The following is a 17,969-nucleotide window of genomic DNA, read 5'->3' as shown; positions in this document are numbered from 1 at the left end:
CCTGAATAGACTGCGGAGCCTTTTTTCGCCACTACATCGCTCTCCAATGCTTTGCAAGTAGCACAGGATGACCCGAAGGCACCGCTATCTCCATGCCACATGATGCTGTTGTGTGAATGCCCACAGGGTTTTAGCTTCCTGCTGATGGACAACAGCTTCACTTTGCTTCCTATTTGTCAGTTCGGAGGGTAGTGCTTTTTTTTGTCATTACTAATATTCTGATTGCTATTCTCACCGCTGTATCTTTAGTCTGATTGTGGTCTTGTATCTTTTTGATGTAAAACTTTACAAAAATAAAGCTCGAGCATCTAAGTGCTGCAACAAGTTGGGCCCAATTTTTATGGTTGTACCTTGAGAACTGGTGCCTTTTCCTCACAAATCAGAACTCGAATATCTGGATTCCGGAGGTCTGTGCAGTAGATTTTTCTGTCTCGCCCTCCTGAGTAGACGTGAGTAAAGGCTTCGTTGACCTGCAGTGCCCAAACTCCTTCGTCGTGGACCCGATATGTTGCTATGCATCTCTGCTGCCCCAAGGACCACAGGCGGATGGTTCCATCAGAACTACCAGACAAACACTAATGGAGATAAAAGTGGGAAAAAATATGCTGTCAATTGCGCCAACATTACTGACAGAAAGCTTCCAAATATTTGCAAACCCATTTGAAATAAAGACAACATCATGATCGTCGTGGGTGGATCTGGAAAGGGTCTCTCAATGACGTACTGCGAACTGAGTTTGTGCAAGACGGGTGTGTCCATTTCCCTTTCTTCCACCCTGTTCAGAATAAGTGCGTCGCTGGGAAGGGAGGTCAAACTTCTAACCTCTCACTCGTTCTGTCATCAAGTCAGTTTTCAATGCAGTTGGTTGCAATACATTTCATATATAAGGCGATTGTTCACTTTTAACACAGGAGCCATATAAAAATACTTCCTATGTTAAAATGTCTTACAGTTCACAAGGGCAATTTTGTAGGAGATTTTCACAACTCTTAGGCTTTGTCAGTGCAATACATGGCCTTTGTTTGGCATCTTGCCACAACAGCATGGTGAAGATCAGTAGCTCAAGAGAATGCTTCAGTACCACAGGAATTCCCAATGCGGAGTGGTTTTCAGATCTGCCACTGACAAAAATGAAGCATTTTGTCAAAGACTTAGCTTGGTATTGGCTACTTCGATTCTATGACACGCGAGAAACATAGAAACATAGAAATTTGGGGGCCAAGTTTCGGCCTGAGTTGCTTCTGTTTTTTTTGGAGCAACTGGTTTAGAATGGAGTATCTTAGAAATTTGAATTCTCGGCATTTAGTTTGCTCCAGTTCTAGTCAGTAAGAACAGTTTCACTTTGGAACAGAATTTTTTTTTCCAAAAGGGGGCAAGTCCGGCCACTTACGCCTGTTTTCAAAATTTAGGCAGTGAAAACTTACTCCAAACTAACTTAGAATGGAGTAAGTGAAGATTTTTGTACGTTCGAAAAAACCTTGTCTACACTTTAGAAAATCAGGCGTAGGTTACAAATTAGGCGTAGGGAATGGTGGGGGGGGTTTAAAGGGAAGTTTACAAACATTAAACACTTCAGTTTTACAAATAAAGAGCCATCATCAATAATAAATGATAAATACATCAATAAATCAACCAATAAATCAATCAAAAAAATTAATAAAAAATAAAACATTTTAAAAAAATCAATAAATAAAACATTTTCTATTTACCGACTGCAGCACTGGGAGTCCTCCAACAGCGTGCTGGGACGGCCCCCCCAGTGTGTCTCTGTCAGTGTCTCTATCTCTCTGTCTGTCTGTGTGGGTCTCTCACTCTCTGTCTGTCAGTGTCTATGTTTCTGACAGCCAGGGGAGGGGGAGAAGGGGGGTGGGAAGGAGAGAGGAGGGAGGGAAGGAGAGAAGAGGGAGGGAGGGAGGGAAGGAGAGAGGAGGGAGGGAGGGAGGGAGGGAAGGAGAAAGGAGGGAGGGAGGGAGGGAAGGAGAGAGGAGGGAGGGAGGGAGGGAAGGAGAGAGGAGGGAGGGAGGGAGGGAAGGAGAGAGGAGGGAGGGAGGGAGGGAGAGAGGAGGGAAGGAGAGAGGAGGGAAGGAGAGGACGTGCTTCGGGCCCCTCCCAGTTTTGGGCGCCTGCAGCTACTGCACATGCGCGCCCACTGTAGCGCGCATGTGCAGATGTCCCAGCACTGTTTTCAGCGCAGGGACCTGGCTCCGTCCCCCACAGTTCGTGATGCGCCGCGCCCGATTCCAGAGGACCTGCAGGGAGCCGGAGAGTAGATAAGTTTTTTTTAAGGCGCACTTTCTGGCGCGAAAAACGGGCGTCCAGGTCCGGGCTACGCCGTTTTAGGCGCGGCCCGAAACTTGGGCCCATAGAAAATAGGTGCAGGAGTAGGCCATTCAATATGATCATGGCTGATCATGCAACTTTAGTACCCCATTCCTCCATACCCTTGATCCCTTTAGCCGTAAGGGCCAGATCCAACTCCCTTTTGAATATATCTAACGAACTGGCCTCAACAACTTTCTGTGGTAGAGAATTCCACAGGTTCACAACTCTGAGTGAAGAAGTTTCTCCTCATCTCATTAAACATACTAAAAGATAGAAAGAGAGATTAAAAGCTAGGTTCACTCGCTCATTGTGTTACAATTGTTGCAATAATTAGTTGGGTTATCTGAAGACAGGCGTCGCCAAGCCGTTCAGTACAAAAAAAACAAACATCTTGTCCAATTTGTTCAAAAACATTTTTCATTGACAACTCCTCTTGAATTTAACACTCAGTTTTTGTTTAAATACATCGAGCCTCAATGAGTTTTGTTCGAGTCTCAAATCAGGATTTCTGCCTAAATCCTTTGAGGAGAATTAATGAAGCCAGCTAATTTACATAGACGGTGAGGAAAGGAAAAGAATCCCGAGCAAGAAAATTCCTTACAACATAGCTGCAATCTATTTGGTTTTTTTTCCAACTACACAATGAGCTGGCAAAGATTACCTACGATAAAAATATGTGTTACTGCTTTTATTACTTAAGTTGGGATGACACTTAAAGCCCGAGACAAAGCCGAGTGGAATGTTCTTCTGTTACCATCTGAAAACAAATAGGATCAGACTATAAATGAAATAATCTGCAAAAGGGTTCTGTGCATTACCTCGACATGTTACAAATTTTGCCTAGGCAAGTAAGCACACTGTCTGTGATTATAGGGAACTAAGTTCACATACACGAGTAGTCTGAAGCACAGAAATGAAAAAAATCTAGAGTAAAATAATTTTAAACAGCAGCACAACTATGTACCAATAACATTTACTGGGAAGATGGTGTAGGTAACTGGTTCTTAATTATTCCATCATTAAACAGATGCCTTGGTGAAATACAACATCCATTACTTCCAAATAATTACTGGATAATCCTATTTATTTTATATTACATAAGAACATAAGAATTAGGAACAGGAGTAGGCCATCTAGCCCCTTGAACCTGCTCTGCCATTCAACAAAATCATGGCTGATCTGGCCGTGGACTCAGCTCCACTTACCCGCCCGCTCCCCGTAACCCTTAATTCCCTTATTGGTTAAAAATCTATCTGTGACTTGAATACATTCAATGAGCTAGCCTCAACTGCTTCCTTGGGCAGAGAATTCCACAGATTCACAACCCTCTGGGAGAAGAAATTCCTTCTCAACTCGGTTTTAAATTGGCTCCCCCGTATTTTGAGGCTGTGCCCCCTAGTTCTAGTCTCCCCGACCAGTGGAAACAACCTCTCTGCCTCTACCTTGTCTATCCCTTTCATTATTTTAAATGTTTCTATAAGATCACCCCTCATCCTTCTGAACTCCAACGAGTAAAGACCCAGTCTACTCAATCTATCATCATAAGGTAACCCCCTCATCTCCGGAATCAGCCTAGTGAATCGTCTCTGTACCCCCTCCAAAGCTAGTATATCCTTCCTTAAGTAAGGTGACCAAAACTGCACGCAGTACTCCAGGTGCGGCCTCACCAATACCCTATACAGTTGCAGAAGGACCTCCCTGCTTTTGTACTCCATCCCTCTTGCAATTACATAACAGATTCAAAAATGAAGCAACTCCATTGTAACTTGATGGGCAAAATTAAAAGGGAAAAAAAAGGTGATGTCACAAAAGCGAGCAAGCGAGTGGGGGGGGGGGGGGGAACGACAAAAGCAAGAAAGAGGTGAAAGAGAATGGAAGGAAGAGGCAAGAGAATGCAAGAGGGGCGAAAGCGAGAGAAGCGGGAAGAACTTCAATTTATATAACACCCTCAACCAACACCACTGTGCTGAGGTGTGGATTATACCCAAAACCTTCTGACTTGAGGGTAGAGTGCTATCACTGAACCAAGGCTGATGCACAAAACAATGTAAAATAACTTTTGCAAGAACAGCAAAAAGAAATGTGAAATACCTGTGTGCCATCTCGATTTAACAGTAGAGCTTTCACGTTATCTGTGTGACCTTTAAGTTTCATCAGCTTTGCACACGTCCTGGGATCCCACACTCTCAGAACCTGTTGATCAAAACAGAAACCAACACCTCATTACTAGTTTAGGCAGAGTGGGATTAGCATCAACTGCTGATAAACAGGCAAGATCCCTTTTCCAATCACATTTTTCAATTCCTTTTTAAAGGTCATAAATTTAATCAGCCAATTTTATGCAAATCAAACAAAAATTGCCCTTCAAAATCAATTAGAAAGAAGTTACATGATGAAAATTCTTAGTAACTATGCAGTAGATTAAACACATTTAAAGAAACTGATCCTGGTCACGTTACTTTTGCATTTGGCAAACAATTCAGCTGCAAAATATAATTTCCTCGATCAGGACATTTGCACAACTTTTCGAAGTGTGAAATTTAATATACAGATTGATTTTTACAAGCTTTAATTACACGAGAATGTCATAAAATACTACTAAAAAGTTAGTCATAAGGCACACTGTAATAGGTCCATGTGCCGCTTGACATTTCATGTGGTAAATCATCAAACACATTTGAAAGTAGGTCACCAAAATCGAAAAGGTGTCTTCTTCTCAATTACAGGAACCAATCCAGCACAGCTGTCATAACTCAACTTACCTTTTCAGTAGACCCAGAAACGATAACTGTCCCCATCTGATTCATTGCAAGGCTATAAATGGAGTCTTTGTTCCCACTCAACGATGATGCTGTTACAGAAAAAAAGTATTTAACCGTAAAATAATTGTTATATTTGTCTTCACTTCTTGATCGATACACTTGGAAGATATTAGATTCCTCAAAGTACAGATTATGGGGGAAAGCAGCAAAGGCAGCTGGCTTCTTTTTTTTTTTGCTGGTTGCCCACATCAAAATTATACTCATCTGCAATATTACGGATGAACATAAACTCAAACCTAATTATTATAAGAAAGTCATGCATACAATTAATTTAGTCACAATTTTAGTCCCTGGATAATCGCAGTACAGCTTGTGTACCAAAGATTCCAAAAAAAAGTTGTAAGAAGAGATTTGTAATAATAGTTTACACCAACAAGGTACCATTACAAATGGGGAGAAGTGTTTGCAGACAATATAAATTAATACTTACTGGAGTCAAAAAAAAAACTTTGCTCCTGTCACTAATTTCTCCAACTGTGTTGCTATTAGACTTAATACATTGTTACCAATAAGCTTTGTTAAAAATTGCACTTCTTGGGTATGACTAATTGTTAGAAAGTGTTGAAGTCACCGACTGTCTTTTTTTTGACCAAGTTTGAGCTTAGTCTGCAGTACACCTCATCACTTCCAACGTTATGGATGAACACTCAAATCTAACCATTTATTTATATTCATCCATAACAGTGGAAGCGATCACCTCAAATTGGTCCCAAAGTGGAAACATTACAACCACCAGTACTTTATCCTAAAAATTATGAGCAGGAGTAGGTCATTCGGCCCCTCCAGAACGCTCCACCATTCTATAAGATCATGGCTGATTTTCGACCTCAACTCCATTTTCCCACCCGATCCTCATATCCCTCGATTCCCCTAGAATCCAAAAATCTATCCATCTCATCCTTGAATATACGACGACTGAGCATCTACAGCCCTTTGGAGTAGAGAATTCCAAAGAGTCACAACCCTCTGAGTGAAAAATTCCTCCTCATCTGTGCCTTAAATAGCCGACCCCTTATCCTGAGACTATGCCCCCTAGTTCTAGCCTTCCAGCCAGGGGAAACATCCCCTCAGAATCTTGTATGTTTCAATGAGATCACCTCTATTCTTCTAAACTCCAGAGAGTATAGGCCCAATCTACTCAATCTCTCCTCATAGGGCAACCTTCCCATCCCAAGGATCAATCTAGTGAACCTTGATTGCATTGCACTGTAATAAGCTCAACTGACACTGTGTAGACTATCCCTATCTTAGGACGACAAAATCCAATCCAACTGGTTATTTTTTGTAATTCAACTGGACACAGTATGAAAATGTTGCAAGCCCACCATTACATATTACTAGAATCCTGACAATGCACAACATACTTCATGATCCAGCATCAGAAAAAAAAATTGATTAAAGCCACCAGATTGTCATAATGACACAACTGGTTCACTAATGTGGTTCAAGATAGCCTGTCAAACTTTATCCAGTCTAGTCCATATCTATCTAGTCTGCGACTACAGTTCCACACTATCTGCCTCCAGAAGTGACTTAGCAAGCCACTCAATTCGATTATTTTATCAGGTCAATTATGGATAGATAATAAATGCACCTTTGATAGCATCACCAACATCCCAAGAACAAATTATAAAAAAACAAAACAAAGCATGATGCCTTTATAAACCTCGCAAGCATTTCCTCCATTGTGATAAAAGCTTGTACCATGCTCCTATACACATATTTCCCCCATTTAATTTGCAATCAGGGACTTACTGGTGACAGTGTTGTTTGAGGCAGTCAGTGCTGTAAGAGTATTTACATCCCAGAGGAAAATCTGTCTGTCTAGCCCAGCTGAAGCCACCAACTCTTTATCCTTCGCATAAGCCAATGCCTTCACATAATCCTACACAAAAAAAAGGGGAAAAAAATTAGGTTTAGTTTTTACCCAATTTTCTCCCTCCTTTCTAAAGCCACTGACTCACATTGTAGTACAGTTTCATTTTCATGTGTGCAACTAGACATTGAGCATCCAGCATTGAGAGCATCCCAATCAAGCGTGGCACTGTTCTCAAAGATCCATACAAGTGCTCTTTCTAGCACTGGTTACTAGATAGCAATTAGGAGCTTGAAATCAGGCAGATTCTCTTCCTCCTCCTTGGTCTGCGGGGCTCAGCTCCACAACAGGAATATTATAAATTGAAGTTTACTACTTCTACTTTACAACTGGTCAGAAGCACATTTATTGCACAAATTTTAAATCAATTCCAATAGGACATTCTCTAAATACTTTTGGGTTAGAAGTAAAGGTTGAACCTCCATTATCCAGAACTCCCTTATCCGGAACCATTCCCGGCCACCGGGTGGCGCATGTGCAGAACTCCGACATGAACAAATTTGAAGTCCTTCCTCCATGATCTCTCTGCCGCACTCCCAGCCCAGGCCAGCCATCCCCGATATCCCCTTACTCGGTACCTGTACCATCCAATTTAATGTGACCACCCCTCATCCGGAAAAATCTCTTATCCAGAACAGGCCAGGTCCTGAGGGTTCTGGATAAGGGAGATTCAACCTGTATTTAGATTCAATTCCAAGAGAAAAAAACACACATAAGTAACTTGTATTTATACCGAGCCTCAGGATATTCTAAACTACATCACAATCAATTTTTAATTTCGATGTACAGCCAACTATTGTTAAAGAAGGCAACTACAGCAGCTAATTTGCGCAGAGCAAGATTCCACAAACAGCAAATGAGCTGAACGAGGAATGCTGGTCATGGCCAATGTTCCCTTTCAATTTTTTGGGGGGTGCGCGATCTCTATAAGGGGCCGTGCGGTCCTTTCAAAATCTCACGCATGCGCGGTTTTCTCCCCATTTAAAAGCCGGTGATCCGGCTGAGCGGGAACTGCAGAGCACTGCATAACTGCGCAGCTTAAAGGTGAACATTGGTGATGACTTCACGAAAATTCCCTGCTCTTCTTCAAAAATGCCCACGGGATCTTGAACGTGCACCCAAGTCGCCAGAAAGCAGACAGGACTTTGGGTTTGATATCTCATCCAACATCTGCAACAATACAGTGCTCCCTTAGTACTTCACTGCAACAGTCTAGATTGCACTCAAATCCTGGAATGCTGTTTGAACCCACAAGCTTTTGACGCGGGAGACAAAATTGCTACCAACTGTATTTCCTGTGATACATCTCCTTGAGCCTCTCAATTAACCGCAATTATTTACTGCAGTGAATTAAGCTCCAATTTATTTAAGCAAGGGATTTAAATTTTCATTCTTGAAGTTAACTGGATATTAAATGGAAAATTCTAGCTTTTGCTATGTAGGATAAATCAAACCCGAGAAGAGATCTACTAGAACATATGCATAATACTGAACAGGAGGAAGAGGTCTTTATTCATTGCTTTATCCAACAGGTCGCCTTTACATCAAAGACCAATACAGAACTGTGTTCGCCATTGAAGGAGAAGGCAACATTTTTCTTTTAATAAAAAAGCATTAATGTTGTCACAAATAAAAAACACTCTTGCATTAAATGACATTTCCCTCCTCAGCAACGTGCCGTTTTCCCCATTACAAAAAGAAAGTTACCTTATGAGTTCGTAACGTAGACATGCAAAATCCTTTATGAGCATTCCACACTTTCACTGTAGTGTCAGATGAAGCCGATATTACTGCAAAATAAAAAGGCAATTTTAAACACTGAAGATGTCTGCAAGTAACTTTAGTTTAGAATTTTCCACATTACAACAGTGACTACATGGTACATTCATTGACTGTAACGAGCTTTGAGACGTCTGGTGGTCGTGAAAGGCACTATATAAATGCAGGTGTCTTTTTTTAAGAATCACCTCTTAAGAGGATCTCATAGGAACTGTACTACACCATTCTGCTAAATAAACTCATACTAGAACCAGCCAGTTGACCAGCAATTTATCAGGGAACTGTATGACCTGATTACACTACCAGGTTCTTAGGCACACTTGAAGACTAGAGAGTAGACTTATTCTACCAGATAAATCTTGACACGCAGTGGGAAAATAGAGATAAACCCAAATCAATGCAATGGATGGTAATCCCGAATGTTATTAAATAAAAGATTACAAGTAACCAAGAAATTCCATGTCCGCATGCAGCAAGATCTGGACAACATCTGGGCTTGGGCTGATAAATGGCAAATAACATTCTTGCCACACAGTGCCAAGGAATGATCAGCACCAACAAGAGAGACACTATCTCCCCATGACATTCAACGGCATTACCAATGTCGAATCCCGCATCATCAGTGTGCTTGTGTGGTGGTTTCCTACACTACAACAGTGACTACACTTCAAAAAGGTGCAAAAAGGTGGGCAGCGGAAACATTTCAAGAACATCCTCAAAGCCTCCCTGATAAAGTGCGACATTCCCACTGACATCTGGGAGTCCCTGGCCAAAGACCACCCTAAGTTGAGGAAGTGCATCCGGGAGGGCGCTGAGCACCTCGAGTCTCATCGCCGAGAGCATGCAGAAACCAAGCGCAGGCAGCGGAAGGAGCGTGCGGCAAACCAGTCCCACACACCCCTTCCCTCAACGACTATCTGTCCCACCTGTGGCTCTCGTATTGGACTGTTCAGCCACCAAAGAACTCACTTCAGGAGTGGAAGCAAGTCTTCCTCGATTCCGAGAGACTGCCTACGATGATGATATAAATGCAAGTCTTTCTTTTCTTTTGGAGTCGCCATTGACCAGAAACTGAACTGGACCAGCCACATATGGCTACTGCAGCAGGTCAGACGTTTGGTATTCTGTGGCAAGTGTCTCATCTCCTGACTCCTCACAGCCTCTCCACCAGAGACGAGGCACAAGTCAGGAGTGTGATGGAATATTCTCCACTTGAGTGTTGTTATATCCAGGCAAGAAGCTCGACACCATCCAAAACAAAGCAGTAGGCTTGATTGGCAGCCCATTCAGCACCTTAAACGTCCACTCCCTCCACCACCTGCGTACCGTGGCTGCAGTGTGCACCATCTACAGAATGCACTACAGCAACTCACCAAGGCTTCTTCGACAGAAGCTTCAAAACCCTCAACCTTCACCGCCTAGGACAGTGGTTTTCAAACATTTATGGCTGAGGGTCCCCTGTTCAAATCGATCAGTAATCGCAAACACCTGAAGGAACCCTTTTCAAATCGATTAGTAATCACGGACCCCCCCACCCCCCCCCTTCTAACTTGTTCTATACAATATTCATATGAAAGTGCTGCACCTAAAGAGAGTGTTGTTACAATGCTTTTAAGAAAACAGGTGTTTACACAGATATTAGTGAAATGTGTGTGCCTGCTTCTCACCAATTCTGGGCACTCCGCAGCAACAGATGGTCACTATTAGCCACTTAGCGTCGGGACAATTTTTAAAGCGGTCAGCAGGCTGGCCAAGGTGAGCGAGGGCACGAGCACCCATGCACATGCTGGTAGGCTGCTGGAAACACAACTCACCGCCAGACTGTCCCACACTGGCATGTTCTGTAACAGCGGCACTGTGGGATTGCATGTGTTAGCCTGAACACATTCTGGCGGACCCTGCAGGCGCTCTAAGCATGTGCTGGGAGGATGGGACGGGGTCACGGCGCCAGGGACAGGAATTGGCTTGACTGGCAGGGAGCGCTCGTTGCAAAGTGAGTGAGAGCTGTAGGCCTCTGTGCAGAGATGGGCCCATCTATCGAGAATCATTTGCAAGAACTGAATCAGTGTCGGTTTTATAAAGTGTTCCTTTATCTCGGGAGCCTCCTGTCAACAAGAGCATGCATCGACAATGAGATCCAACACCGCCTCCAGTGCGCCAGTGCAGCCATCGGTCGCCTGAGGAAAAGACCAGGCCCTCAAAACTGCCACCAAGCTCATGGTCTATAGGGCTGTACAATATTTATAGGACCATCCTGTATGGCTCAGAGACATGGACCACGTACAGTAGACACCTCAAGTTGCTAGAGAAATATCACCAATGATGTCTCCGCAAGATCCTACAAATCCCTGGGAGGACAGGCACACCAACATCAGCGTCCTCATTCAGGCTAACATCCCCAGCATTGAAACACTGACCACACTCGATCAGCTCCGCAGGGCAGGCCACATGGTCCGCATGCCAGACATAAGCAAGTGCTCTACTCGGAGCTCCTTCATGGCAAACGAGCCAAAGGTGGGCAGCGGAAACGCTACAAGGACATCCTCAAAGTCTCCCTGATAAAGTGCAACATCCCCACTGACACCTGGGAGACCCTGGCCCAAGACCGCCCTAAGTGGAGGAAGTGCACCAGAGAGGGCGCTGAGCACCTCGAGTCTCAACGTCGAGAGCATGCGGAAATCAAGCGCAGGCAGCGGAAAGAGCATGCGGCAAACCAGTCCCACCCACCCTTTCCCTCAACGACTATCTGTCCCACCTGTGACAGGGACTGTGGCTCTCGTATTGGACTGTTCAGCCACCAAAGAACTCACTTCAGGAGTGGAAGCAAGTCTTCTTCGATTCTGAGGGACTGTCTATGATGATGAAGAAGAGATACCTCTGGTAATTATTTGTAAACATTTAACCTTTATAAAGGAGACATCACCCTCCAATGCCCTCCCCATTGAATTTAGCTAATGAGATTTTGACGATTCATTCCACCAAGAGCCAAACAAAAACGGTGGGTCATTTTAAATATCAGAGTCACATTTAAAGCAGGGACCTGCTGCTTTCGAGCAGGTGTCTAACTTGGCCACTAAAAAAAGAGGTTAATATTGGGCCCCATGAGAAAGCAGTGGGATCGGAGGAGGCAAGTTGCACAGGGCATTTTGACTGTTCCCTGCTGGGTAGGAAAGGGGGCTTAAATCCTCGACCCCCCCCTCCCCCCCTTATCCTTCTGTTGTTCTGGCGACCCATAGCAATTCCCAGTTAAGGGTTACCTTCTGTTATTGTCACCGATCACTACCCAAATTGATTTGACCCATATCTTATAAAATTGAAACCGCGCGCAAATTATGTGTAGGCAAAAAAAAGTATGTGCCTACTTATATTGCGAAAATAACCAGAGCAGTCAGTGCTTGATGCAGGACTGAATGCAAGTGCCACTGAAAAGCACAAGCTAATTGGGTGTTAGTGGCGATTTAATGTGTCGCCATGCTCGTTCCATGACTCGAGACTTCCAGGGTAATTATATCCTGGCTACAATCTGGGTCTTTAGATCTGCTTTTTGCTTTCAATTTAAGAAATGTTGGACGTTTTAAGTTTTCAACTTTTGAAATTACGGAGCAATTATTTTTAAACGTTTAATCACCTCCAGCCCTGCAAAGTCTCTACGGCCCCCAGTTTGAGAACCACCGACTTGGAAGGACTAGGGCAGCTGGTGCACGGGAACACCATCACCTCCCAAGATCCCCTCCAAGTCACACATTGCCCCAACTTGGACGTATATCGCCGTTCCTTCATGGTCGCTGGGTCAAAATCCTGAAACTCCCCATCTAACCGCACTGTGGGAGCACCTTCCCCACATGGACTGCAGCGTTCAAGACGACCACCCACCGCTACCTTCTTGGGGGAAAATAGGGATGGACAATAAATGCTGGCCTTGCAGAATTAATTAAAAAATATATATTATAAGGGGCCAAGACATCAGGAACAGACAATTCTGCTATGGTGGGGTGGCGGAGGTGGGCAGGGGGTGGGGTGCAGTGGGAGCACTACCCCTGGAGCATGAATGCTGCAGAAAGAATGCCAACAGCATTGCCATGAGGTACACCCAACAACAGGCTGGTCAAAGAGAACCTGGATCGGCCACTGGCAACACCGAGCACTGTAACAAGTTGACACCGCTGCAAGTGACTAATATCAGCCTGGTGTAGGCTGGAATAAACAGAAATCACGTGGTACAAAGCATCAGCAACAAGCTGCTCAGCCTCTCGAGCGCAAAAGGTGCACAGGGAGCCAGACGTGGCGAGAAGGCGAGTTTACTGTTAAAACACTTTGCATGTACAAAACCCAGATTCAATTAATTAAACTGAATTACTCACAGGTCTTTCCATTACAGCACAATACCACATCATTCACCCAGTCAGTATGGTGCTCCATGGAGGCAATATAAGGATCTTGCTGAAAAAGAAAAATAGAAATGATTAGAGTGGCACAAAAACGGCAGTGTAACTTCAAAGTTGGATCGCAATCTATTTCAGAGTGAAGAACCTCAAGAGGAGGGAATCTCGTACTGCCTGGGTTTGATATCACGTGGAGGACAACTCCTGTGCTGCAAGAAAAGTGAAATTATCTTCAGTCTAGGCAACGGATGGTCGCATTTTCAAAAATCTGTAGGAGTTTCCTTGGTCCTCATGGGCATTTTGGAAACAAACGCAAGAAATATGGCCCATCAAGCTGCCTTCTCCATTCAATGAGATCATAGCTGAACATCTACATCAAATCCACTTTTCCGCCCTTTCCCCATATCCTTTAGTGCCAAAAAATCTATCATCAATCGCAGTCTTTGAATACACAATGACTCAGCTTCCACAACCCTTTGGGGTAGAGAATTCCAAAGAGTCACAACCCTCTGAGTGAAGAAATTTCTCCTCATCTCAGTCCTAAGTGGCCATCCCCATATCCTGAGACCATGAGCTCTAGTAAAGGGGAACCAGTGGATGTGGTGTATTTGGACTTTCAGAAGACATTTGACAAGGCGCCACATAAAAGGTTACTGCACAAGATAAAAGTTCACGGGGTTGGGGGTAATATATTAGCATGGATAGAGGATTGGCTAACTAACAGAAAACAGAGAGTCAGGATAAATGGTTCATTCTCTGGTTGGCAACCAGTAACTATTGGGGTGCCACAGGGATCAGTGCTGGGACCCCAACTATTTACAATCTATATTAACGAGGTGGAAGAAGGAACTGAGTGTAACGTAGCCAAGTTTGCTGATGATACAAAGATGGGAGGAAAAGCAATGTGTGAGGAGGACACAAAAAATCTACAAAAGGACATAGACAGGTTAAGTGAATGGGCAAAAATTTGGCAGATGGAGTATAATGTTGGAAAGTATGAGGTCATGCACTTTGGCAGAAAAAAATCAAAGAGCAAGTTATTATTTAAATGGAGAAAGATTGCAAAGTGCTGCAGTACAGCGGGACCTGGGGGTACTTATGCATGAAACACAAAAGGATAGTATGTAGGTACAGCAAGTGATCAGGAAGGCCAATGGAATCTTGGCCTTTATTGCAAAGGGGATGGAGTATAAAAGCAGGGAAGTCTTGCTACAGCTGTACAGGGTATTGGTGAGGCCATACCTGGAATGCTGCATGCAGTTTTGGATTCCATATTTACGAAAGGATATACTTGCTTTGGAGGCAGTTCAGAGAAGGTTCACTAGGTTGATTCCGGAGATGAGGGGGTTGACTTATGAGGAAAGGTTGAGTAGGTTGGGCCACTACTCATTGTAATTCAGAAGAATGAGAGGTGATCTTATTGAAACGTATAAGTTTATGAGAGGGCTTGACCAGGTGGATGCAGAGAGGATGTTTCCACTGATGGGGGAGACTAGAACTAGAGGGCATGATCTTAGAATAAGGGGTCGCCCATTTAAAACTGAGATGAGAAATTTCTTCAGAGGGTTGTAAATCTGCGGAATTTGCTGCCTCAGAGAGCTGTGGAAGCTGGGACATTGAATAAATTTAAGACAGAAACAGAGAGTTTCTTAAACGATATGGGGATAAGGGGTTAAGGGGAACAGGCAGGGAAGTGGACCCGAGTCCATGATCGGATCTGCCATGATCTTATTGAATGGCGGAGCAGGCTCGAGAGGCCGTATGGCCTACTCCTGTTCCTATTTCTTATGTTCTTATGTTCGAGACTCTCCAGCCAGTGGAAGCAGCTTCTACTCTGTCAAGCCCCAAGAATTATATATAGATATATATGTGTTTCAGTGAGATCATCCCTCATTCTTCTAAACATTTAAAACAATTCGACATAAGTTTAGAGTCTGAACAATTCCTCATTCTATTCATCCATTTAAAAATGACTGGCTGGGAGCAGAGATGTTTGCATACGTAAAACACATGCATGCTTAGCTCTCCTGATCCTGAGAATCTGAAGTGGTGTTAAACAGTATGATTTAGGTACGCTGCACCAGAATGAGAATTGAACATTCCTGGCTGCAATGTATTCAGGAGGGAGAGAGAAGGGAAAAGACAGGTGGGGTGGCAGTACTGACCAAGAATATTATAGTTACACAGAGGGATACTTGAGGGCTCAAAGAATGAACCCTCTATTTGGCTAGAGTTAAGGAATGGAAAGGAGCGGTTACATTATAGCCTGTGTTTATTATAGACCTCCAAATTGTGAAAGAGGAGCAAATCTGTAAAAATAATAAAGCAGTGATAGTAGGGGACTTCAATCACCCTAATATAGGCTGTGAAAGAAAAACACTAAAGGGCAAGGCGGGTGAAGAATTTGTAAAATGTGTACAGAAGAACTTTAAAAAAAAAAAATCAGTATGATTCTAGCCCAACGAGGAAGGAAGCAGTGCTGGATCTAGTTCTGGGGAATGAAGTAGGATTAGTGGAGTGTGTTTCAGTGGAAACAGACATTAATATAATTAGGTTTAAAGTAGTTATGGAAAGGGGCAAAGAAAAATCAAATCAAAAGGTGAAAATATCATTCTGGAAGAGAGCCAATTTCAGTGATTTGAGAAAGAATCTAGCATGTGGACTAGAAAGAGAGACTGACCAGGAAACAGTAAATGAGCAATGGCAGGCTTTCAAGGCAGGGATAGTTCGGGTACAAGCCAATCATATTCCCATAAGTAGGAAAGATGGAGCATCCAAAGCTAGAGCTCCCTGGATAACAAACGAAATAGAAGTTTAAAATAAAACAGAAAAAAAGATTGACAACAAATGCCAGGTACAGAATACAGTCACAAGCCAGTCAGAATAGAGTGTGCAGGAGGAAATTGAAAAAGGATACAAGGGCAAAGAGAGATTATGAGAAAAAATTAGCAAGCAACATAAAAGGGAACACAAACATCTTTATAAACATATGAAAAGTAAAAGGATAATTAAAGATTTCTAAAAGACTTACATTTATATAGCGCCTTTCATGACCATTTTGCAGGCAATGAAGTACTTTTTGAAGTATAGTCATTGTTGTAATGCAGGAAATGCGGCAACCAATTTGCGCACAGCAAGCTCCCACACACAGCAATGTGATAATGACCAGTTAATCTGATTTTCTGTGATGCTGATTGAGATAAATATTAGCCAGGACACTGGGGATAACTCCCCTGCTCTTCTTTGAAATAGTATCATGGGATCTTTTATGCCCACTTGAGAGCGCAACTTGGTTTAATGTCATATCCGAAAGATGGCACCTTCAACAGTGCAGCACTGTACTCGGGTACCAGCAAGTTGTGCGCGCAAGTTTCTGGAGTGGGACTTGAACCCACAACCTTCTGACTCAGAGGAGAGAGTGCTACCATGGCAGACAAGTTAAAGGAATGGTGGGGCCGATTAGGGACAAAAAAGGAAATCTTCTTGTGGCAACAGGGGGCATAACTGAGATACTGAATGAGTACTTTGCATATGTTCATAAGACAAGATGAAGAAGTTAATGTCACAGTAGAGGAGGGGAGAGTAGAGATATTGGATGTTAAAAATAGATAGAAAAGGAGACACTAAATAGGTTGGCATCATTCAAAGTTAACAAGTTACCTGGTCCAGATGGGATGCATCCTAAGTTGCTGAGGGAAGCAATAGTGAAAATAGTAGAAGCTCTGACCATAATCTTTCAATCTTCCTTGGATAGGAGATTGGTGCCAGAGGACTGGAGGAGATGCTGTTCAAAAAATGAGGAATAACCTAGGCAACTAAAGGCCAAGCAGTCTAATATCATTGGTAGGAAAAGTACTACAGACCATTGTCAAAGTCAAAATTAATTCTCACTTGGGGAAACATGGGTCAATAAAGGACAGCCAACACAGATTTCTTAAAGGCAAATAATGTCTGACTAACCTGATTGAGTTCTTTGATGAAGTAACAGAGAGGGTTGATGAAGATAGTACAGGTGATATATGGACTTTCAAAAGACACTTGATAAAAGTACCATATAACAGACTTAATCAGAAAATAGAAGCACACGGTATTAAAGGGACGGTGGTATCTTAAGTACGTAATTGACTAAGTGATAGGGGGCAGAGTAGAGGTGAATGGATGCTTTCTGACATTAAAAAAAATTCATTCACGGGGTGTAGGCGGCGCTGGCAAGACGGGCATTTATTGCCCAGCCCTAACTGTCCTCGAGAAGGTGGCGGTGAACTGCCTTCTTGAACCGCTGCAGTCCGTGCGGTGAAGGTACTCCCACAGTGTGGTTAGGTAGGGAGTTCCAGGATTTTGACCCAGCGACAATGAAGGAATACAGATATATTTGCAAGTTGGGATGGTGTGTGACTCGGAGGGGAACATGGTGGGGGTGTTCCCATGTTCTGCTGCCCTTGTCCTTCTAGGTGGTAAAAGTTGTGGGTTTGGAAGGTGCTGTCGAAGAAGCCTTGGGAGTTGCTGCAGTGCATCTTGTAGATGGTACACAGTGCAGCCACGGTGCGCCGGTGGTGGAAGGGGGTGAATGTTGAAAGTGGTGGATGGGGTGCCAGTCAAGTGGGCTGCTTTGTCCTGGAGGCTGTCTTCTTGAGTGTTGTTGGAGCTACACTCATCCAGGCAAGTGGAGAGTATTCCATCACACTCCTGACTTGTGCCTTGTAGATGGTGGAAAGGCTTTGGAGAGTCAGGAGGTGAGACACTCGCTGAAGAATACACAGCCTCTGATCTGTTCTTGTTGCCACAGTA

The 17,969-nt window shown here is 43.5% G+C and overlaps 1 protein-coding gene across 2 annotated transcripts in view; it reads right to left on the bottom strand.

Moving 5' to 3' along the window:
* Positions 1–17,969, bottom strand: part of LOC139264718 (WD repeat-containing protein 48) — a 116,118-nt gene that overhangs the window by 65,217 nt on the left and 32,932 nt on the right. For both annotated transcript variants that reach the window (XM_070881671.1, XM_070881670.1), the window contains exons 3-8: positions 13,161–13,239; positions 8,728–8,810; positions 6,900–7,029; positions 5,085–5,173; positions 4,414–4,515; positions 351–575 (exon numbers count right to left, since the gene is read on the bottom strand). In XM_070881671.1, the coding sequence (XP_070737772.1) occupies positions 351–575; positions 4,414–4,515; positions 5,085–5,173; positions 6,900–7,029; positions 8,728–8,810; positions 13,161–13,239 (708 nt within the window). The remainder of the gene's footprint in view (positions 1–350; positions 576–4,413; positions 4,516–5,084; positions 5,174–6,899; positions 7,030–8,727; positions 8,811–13,160; positions 13,240–17,969) is intronic.

Source organism: Pristiophorus japonicus, chromosome 5 (assembly GCF_044704955.1).
Source record: "Pristiophorus japonicus isolate sPriJap1 chromosome 5, sPriJap1.hap1, whole genome shotgun sequence".
Taxonomy (NCBI): Eukaryota; Metazoa; Chordata; class Chondrichthyes; family Pristiophoridae; genus Pristiophorus; species Pristiophorus japonicus.
The sequence above is the reverse complement of the archived record's forward strand: the minus strand, read 5'-3'. Positions and strand labels throughout refer to the sequence as shown.